Below are 7,453 nucleotides of genomic sequence, written 5' to 3' on the forward strand. Positions count from 1 at the left end.
GTGATGCATCACCTCTTAGTACTAATAATAAACCTACAATTATGATATACAATCCGATCCACCAAGAAATTGAGGTGGCTTCGTCAAATATAACAAATCCGACAATACCCTGAACATTTTAAAAACATTATTTTTATACTATATTCCTATTATTATTAATATATACTGATAAAATGAAATTAGAGGCAGTACTAAGTACTGTCGCCACCTATGACAAATAAGGTCCAAACACCTTCATTGCATAACAGCATTAAACCAAAAGTCCTGAAACAAACATATATTATTAATACAACGGTGGCCAGGCCACATTACTATTTAATGTTAATTGAGGCTTGCGCTAATTAATGCAACTCGAAGCAAATTGGTACAGTTCAGGGAGAAAATTATGTGTAATTTTTATTTAACTCGATTTTTTTTTCTAGCAAATCAAAGTTCGACTGTTATTATATTTTATTTAATATAATTAATGTATATTCTTTCTAGAATGATTCCTTTTATACCTAATTAATTTCTACTTAAATTAAATCCTAAATAAAAAATAAATGTGCAAATGTGGATGTTCACAGAAATAGCACACAAATATACAGTGTGACCCATTTGAAAGCGGGATACCCTCATAAAATTTGGATTTTTTGACCAATTTTGACAAACTTCTATTTCAGTTGTAAAATATCACAATATGTACTTACGAACAAAATGTCACATTTTTTATTTGATTTCTTTAATTTTCATTGCGGACCTGTAGGCTTTTTTGGACCGAAAAACGTGATATTTTGTCTATAACACTAAGTTTGTGTTAGTTATGATTTCTACCGTCATTTCAAGAAACTAGTGTCTTCAAAAACACAATGAAGTTCGTATGTTCTAAAAAAGCTTTTGTAATTCGATGTTATTATTATTTACTATATCTACACATATAAATAAAAGTGGAGTGTCTGTTTGTAATATTGAAATAACCGTTTTTTACTACATGCATATGAATATAAATATGGTACATACACCAAAATAACATTTTTTACAATTTTTGTCTCTCTGTCTGCCTGTCTGTTTGTTCCGGTTAATCTCTGAAATGGCTGGACCGATTTTGACGGGACTTTTATTGACAGGTAGCTGATGTAAAAAGGAGTAACTTAGGCTACTTTTATTTTAGAAAAATTCTTCAGAAAAATAAAGTAATGTTGCAATGTCCAAGTACTGTCCAGTACCACGCGCAGCTCATGCGCAACACATGCGCATGCCCCCACTTCTCCCACCAACGATTGATTGATAGTTTTATTTGATTGATAGGTATCTTTTATAATTCCACCGATCCGTTCTTCTTATTTTATCTTATCTTAATTCAAATTATTTTTTTACTTTTTTACCTTTAAGTAATAATTATAAATAATTATAGTAGATAGTTGTTTTTTTCTAATATTTAGTTATGCCTAAATGAAAGTCAAATCTCTCTAAAAACATGAGAAAGGCCAAAAGCCAAATATTGCTGCGTGAAAATGAATCTGAACAAGATAGGAGAGTAGTTCTGAGAGGAATGAACAATTACAATTAGATAGAACGCGTCATTCGTTGTTAAGGGCTCAAAAATCTTTGGAATCTCGAGATCACCGTCTAGAAAACGATCGTATTCAACAAGCTATCGGACGAAGTTGCGAGTACAGCTAGTATGAAATATATTTTAAGTGACGTTTCTTTGTGTTGACGCGACTAGCATTTTATCAACGTGGTAGGGCTGTAAAGGTAACCTACGAAGGTTGGAAAAATAAGAGAAAATGTAACATGTAAAATGCACTGAAGTCTGTCAGAATACTGTTCTCTGCAGTTCGATGCATTAAATACATCTGTCATATTTTGTCGCTTTTAATCAGAATGGTGCATTTCTTAATTAACGGTAAGATAGTAATCTGTGCTATTTCGCTGACCACCCCTCTATATTAAAATTAAAAAATATATATATATACATAATTTTTAGGTTTAGATTGATATTCTTATATGAATTAAAAAGTTGAGTTGACGTAGATTAAGATTTTGATTAAATTTTTAAAAATGTTTCTTTCTACTTACCATTATCTAAATGTTGTTGTTTGGCGTGACTAGGATATTTATCGAATGCTTCCACATAATTATTGATTGAAATAATATCAAAACTGCGATTTGATAAAACATTTTCTGCTAAAAAGCGTTTCACTAATTAACGAATTACATACTAAATAACGCGTTATGTGATGATATTAGAATAAATAACTAATGAATTAATTATCAATTACACGTCACTGGACGTATTTTCATAGGAGAGGATATTGAAAGTAATATAATTAATAAAATATCGACCTTAGTTGTTTTTCTGTTAAACATAATCGACCTCATATTATCAAATCACACTAAGAATTAACTTAATATTTTATGAAACAGAAAATTTTACCACACAAAAATTATAATAATTATCTTCATTTCACTAAAAACTTCTTTCGTTAGGAGAACATTTTTGTACAATTCTGAAATTAAGTATTAAAATAATAATAAGAGTGGTCGTCTACATTAATAACTATTTAACAACTGACCTGCCAGGGAATTTGAGATATTTTCAAACTTCAAAAACAAGTAATAAAACAAATAAATACTTGAAGGTAAACTGCAAGTTCTAGGTCAATAAATTGTTGAATTTAAATTATTTGCATTTTTAGTGCACTTGTATTGTATTTGAATTAAATATTGACTGTCTGAAACCTCAGATGTCAACTTGTTCCTATTTTCTACGAATTCTAAGCTGATTTATATAAGAATGAGTTTTTGTAAGATTTCCTTTCCAATATAACATATAAGGGCGGATAAGCACAACAATTTGCAGTAAGTCGTGCTTATGCCGTATTTGAAACATGGAGGTGATCTATTATCCGATCGGGTTCAACGTTACATGGGATAAAATCGAATTGAAACATAATGGATCTGAAATTATGGATAAAATTAGCCTGGTACTCTTTGGAATTTGTTTATGGGAATGTAAGGTAATATTTACGATCAAAAAACTATTCAAATATGTATTATGTTTGATGTTTACTATGGAGTATTCAAATCAAATAAAAATTGTCAATAGTATTTTGGCATATTTGTTTGAAAATCACTATTCATCTTACTCACTGATCATTTTTTCTGCGCACATGAATCCTTGAGTAGATTCTAAAACATGTAATTAGCTACAAAATATACAAATTAAAGTAAATACTTATAGCAATGTCCGTCAGTATGCAGTCAGTTTTTATCGACAGCGTTAAATATTAACTTTAGTGTGAGTATGTGAAAATTTACAATGAAACCAACAGAGATTTCTAATATGGACTTTTTTACAAAATTCTTAAAAGCTGTAAGTACCTGCATTCATAAATACCTCTTTAAAATGACCAAAAAGTAATTTTGTTAATTAATTTTAGATATTAACATAAAAAACTTATACCTTATAACTTACTTAACATATAATGATTGATAAAACATATATAACACTGTATTTTTATATGTACTTAAAATTTCAAACACAGAAATTAAATATACTAAATACAGTTAGTTGATGCTTAATTTGCAATTAAAAATATTTTTCTAAAAAATTACTGTTAATATGGCGTTTATGGTAACTACAAAGCTGTACAAATTAAATTTAATTACGTACCTTAATTAACATAATCATAAAAATAAACATAAAATAAGTATACTCTCATTATATTTTTGAAATAAATATTTTTTATTGTTATTGTGCAATAAATAATTGAAATTAATATATTAAATTTTAACCAACAAACATGCGATATTAATACAATAAAATATAAGTGAATGATAATAATTGTTATTATTATGGCAAATAATTTAAAAGTTCAAACCCCTTCATCTAGAACAATTGTAATTATATTTTTGAACATTCTAGAACACGTGTGTGTTCAAATGATATATGCATTTAAAGGAAATTTGATGTCTTATTAATTATACAACCTACAATTTACATATTGGAAATATGTACTACGTACTTCGACAAATGAGTATGTTTTACTATCCGTTAGTTTATTTATGTTCACTAATGATCTGCCATTATCCTTTAATCATAATACTATACAAAATTATCGTTTATAGGAAAAACTTTGGAACAAACGGATCGATTTTCACACCCCCTTGGAACCCATAATTTACGTACTTTCTGTTTTGATGCTACCGGTAATAATTTTAACCATCGCAGTATTTGGTATATTTAAATTCATGGTAGGATTATGCCTAAGAGCAAAATATAAAACGAATTTTGGAGGCCTAGTAACAGGGGGAGATGTGTTATGGACCATTGAAGAGGAAACATCAAAGAACATCATCAACACACTTTTAATAATCGACATCAAAGATCAAACGTTGCATTCGCTAAAACAATCCATCATAAATAGAGTAAAAAATACTTTATATCGCATAGAAGGCTCGAAAATCACTGGCATTAGACAATCAGAACTGGGATACACATTTCTTTTGAAAAACCAATACACGGCGGAAGAGGCAATTTCGTTCTTACCAGATATTAATAACGGATCGGTTTTGGAAGAACGTGAGTTGGAGGACATTGTATCTGAATACAGCAACAAACCCTTACCGAAGAATGATTTGGCTCTTTGGCAAATATTGATAGGCAGAAACCCAGTAAACTACAAAGGCTCGAAGCACTACTTTTTAATATTTAGAATCCACCACATAGTCGGAGACGGATCTTCTTTGATCCAGACAATGTTGGACAATTTCGGCGATTGTGTACCTAAACCACCTGCTACGAATTTTAGAAAAGAGCCGGATTTCGTTGAACAACTTGTGTACCTTTTAAACGGTATTTACACTTTCATTATATCGTTCGCCTTTCTCGTCAATCAATCAATGTTCAAACACAACGATTCCAGCAGCCTGCACGGCAAAGAATTATCCGGCGAGAAGATTGTGCTTTGGAATACAGATGAGTATCCTAATCTACTTGAAGCCGTGAGAGCTGTAAAGAACAAAATACCAGATACAAAATTCTCCGAGATCATTTTCAGCGCTATTTCCGCCGGTATTTCGGATTATTTCTGTAAAGTACGTAGCATACTTATGATAATGAAGTATTCACATTTATAATATGCTTTCGCAGATTTCCGAAAATCCCCCAGAAACTGCTACAGCTATAGTTCCGGTTGTATTAACCAGTAGCCACACAAAATTGAGCAACACCTTCACAATTGGACTAATAGATATACCAATAGCTCTCAAAAGCTCACCCACAGATAACAACATTTTAGGACAAAGACTTGATGAAGTCAAAACTAAAGTCAGTTTAATAAAAGAACTAGTTGACTACAAGGTAGGACAGGATTAATAATGTTATAAAATAATTTCAGTTTGATTCTTTAGATAAATTATTGGGTGTTGACCGTCCTTTGTCCTGTTCTACCAATTCCCTTTTTGAAACTGTTGGTAGACGTAAATAAATGCACCATGGGAGTGAGTAATTTACCTGGATGTTGTAAAATTTCTATATTCAATGGATGCAATCTCAAGGATATTGTTTTCTGGGTACCACATAGAGGCAAAACTGGTGAGCATTAATTCATAGAAAATATAAGGAATATTACCGAACAAGTTTTGTCGTTTAGGTTTAGGATTTTCGATATTAACTTACGACAATAGGTTACAACTTGGTTTGAATGTTGATAAGGCTCTTATGCCTACAAAAGAAGACGCCCAAACTGTATTAAATGGAATATCAAAGTACATTGTGTCTTTGAATCAAGAAGTAATAGGGAAACTTTAAAAATACTCAGAAAAAGGTAAGTTTATGATACTACTTATGATATTTTAAACATTGTGATTGTTTCAGAATTTGGAGTATAAAGCGTGGATAAATGAAAATTAATTAAAATGTTGTTATATTTTTATAAATGTGTATTTTATATTTTTTATAATTGGTAAAAAAATATATTCTTAATTTTATAACATTTTATTTGAATTCAATATCACAGATTTTATAAGAATATTAATCTTCTTTAATTTCTTCCGGTAATTGTGATGCATCACCTCTTAGAACCAATAATAAACCTACAATTATTATATATAATCCAATCCACCAAGAAATTGAGGTGGTTTCGTCAAATATAACAAATCCGACAACACCCTGAAAATTTTAAAGACATTATTTCTATACTATGTTCCTATTATTATTAATACATACTGATAAAACGAAATTAGAGGCAGTACTAAGTACTGTTGCCACCAGAGAAGAATTGTTCTGATGTAGAGCTTTGACAAATAAGGTCCAAACACCTGCGTTACATAACAGCATTAATCCAAAAAAGAGAATTTTAAGTGCTAGGAAGTCCTAAAACAAACATATATTATTAATACAATGGTGGCCAGGGAATCGCACATTACTATTTAATGTTAAATGCAACTCGAAGCAAATCGGTTTAGTATTGATTCTGGCAAATCAAAGTTCGACTGTAGTTTATATTTTATTTAATATAATTACTCTATATTCTTTCTAGAATTATTTCTTTTATACGTAATTAATTTCTACTTAAATTCAAATCTAAATAAAAAACAAATATGCAATGTGAGTGTTCACAGAAATAGCACACAAGTATACAGTGTGACCCATTTGAAGCGGGACAACCTCATAAAATTTGTATTTTTTGACCAATTTTGACAAACTTCTTTTTCAATTGTAAAATATGACAATATGTACTTATGAACAAAATGTCACATTTTTTATTTGATTTCTTTAATTTTCATTGCGAATCTGTAGGTTTTGGTTTTGGACCAAAAAACATGATATTTTGTCTACACATGTTGCTTTACAATTGAAAAAAAAAACGTTTGTTAAAATCGGACAAAAAATAAAAAAAATTGTGGCCAGCTTTCAAGAGGGCCACCTGTATATTTATTACATAATTTACATAACTTAAAAAATATAATATTTTTAAGGTACCCTTTGTTCGTATAAATTGTTTGTTTAAATGTTATTTTTCTGGTCACCATTATATACTAATCTTTAAAATGTGTATTCATAAAAAAATTGAACATAAGAATTTAATTGAATACGTCCCTGTATTAAACAGTAACAATCATTCCGAGTACACTTCTGTTTTCTATACAATGTGTGGTTAAATTTCCTTAAATAATTTACAAATGTAAATTTTTTATAGGTATAAAAAAATATGACCATTATTTTTATTTGTTTTTAACCGAAACGAATGCCTTACCTGGAACGGTGGCAACCCAGACAACTTTCCAAATATACTAGCGCCGGATGCACAACAACCGGCCCACACGGCGAAGTGTATGTTTTTGTACATTTTTCGATTTAGTTAAAATCCAGCCACATTAGTCGACTTTTTGGACATTCATAGCTAATCAGAAAACGTAAAGATAATGAATGGAATACTTTAATGTGGACAGAAACGTCAAATTC

The 7,453-nt window shown here is 29.9% G+C and overlaps 2 protein-coding genes across 3 annotated transcripts; one reads left to right on the forward strand and one right to left on the reverse strand.

Moving 5' to 3' along the window:
• The first annotated feature begins 2,852 nt into the window (after window positions 1-2,852).
• Window positions 2,853-5,979, forward strand: LOC109599170 (uncharacterized). 2 transcript variants are annotated; one of them, XM_020015119.2, is made up of 6 exons: window positions 2,853-3,002; window positions 4,114-5,082; window positions 5,138-5,347; window positions 5,398-5,581; window positions 5,640-5,813; window positions 5,864-5,979. In XM_020015119.2, the coding sequence occupies exons 1-5, from the start codon at window positions 2,874-2,876 to the stop codon at window positions 5,795-5,797; spliced, it is 1,650 nt and encodes a 549-aa protein (XP_019870678.2). In that variant the 5' UTR covers window positions 2,853-2,873; the 3' UTR covers window positions 5,798-5,813; window positions 5,864-5,979. The 2 variants fall into 2 exon arrangements, with proteins under 2 accessions (XP_019870678.2, XP_019870677.2); XM_020015118.2 differs by lacking the exon at window positions 2,853-3,002 and adding an exon at window positions 3,185-3,358.
• On the reverse strand, window positions 5,965-7,451 carry LOC109599172 (transmembrane protein 42). Its single transcript, XM_020015120.2, has 3 exons — window positions 7,245-7,451; window positions 6,215-6,361; window positions 5,965-6,157 (listed from the first exon to the last, which is right to left on the reverse strand). Exons 1-3 carry the CDS (start codon window positions 7,335-7,337, stop codon window positions 6,020-6,022), a joined length of 378 nt encoding a protein of 125 aa, XP_019870679.1. The 5' UTR covers window positions 7,338-7,451; the 3' UTR covers window positions 5,965-6,019.
• Window positions 7,452-7,453: the final 2 nt, after the last annotated feature.

This window comes from Aethina tumida, chromosome 2 (genome assembly GCF_024364675.1).
Source record: "Aethina tumida isolate Nest 87 chromosome 2, icAetTumi1.1, whole genome shotgun sequence".
NCBI lineage: Eukaryota > Metazoa > Arthropoda > Insecta > Coleoptera > Nitidulidae > Aethina > Aethina tumida.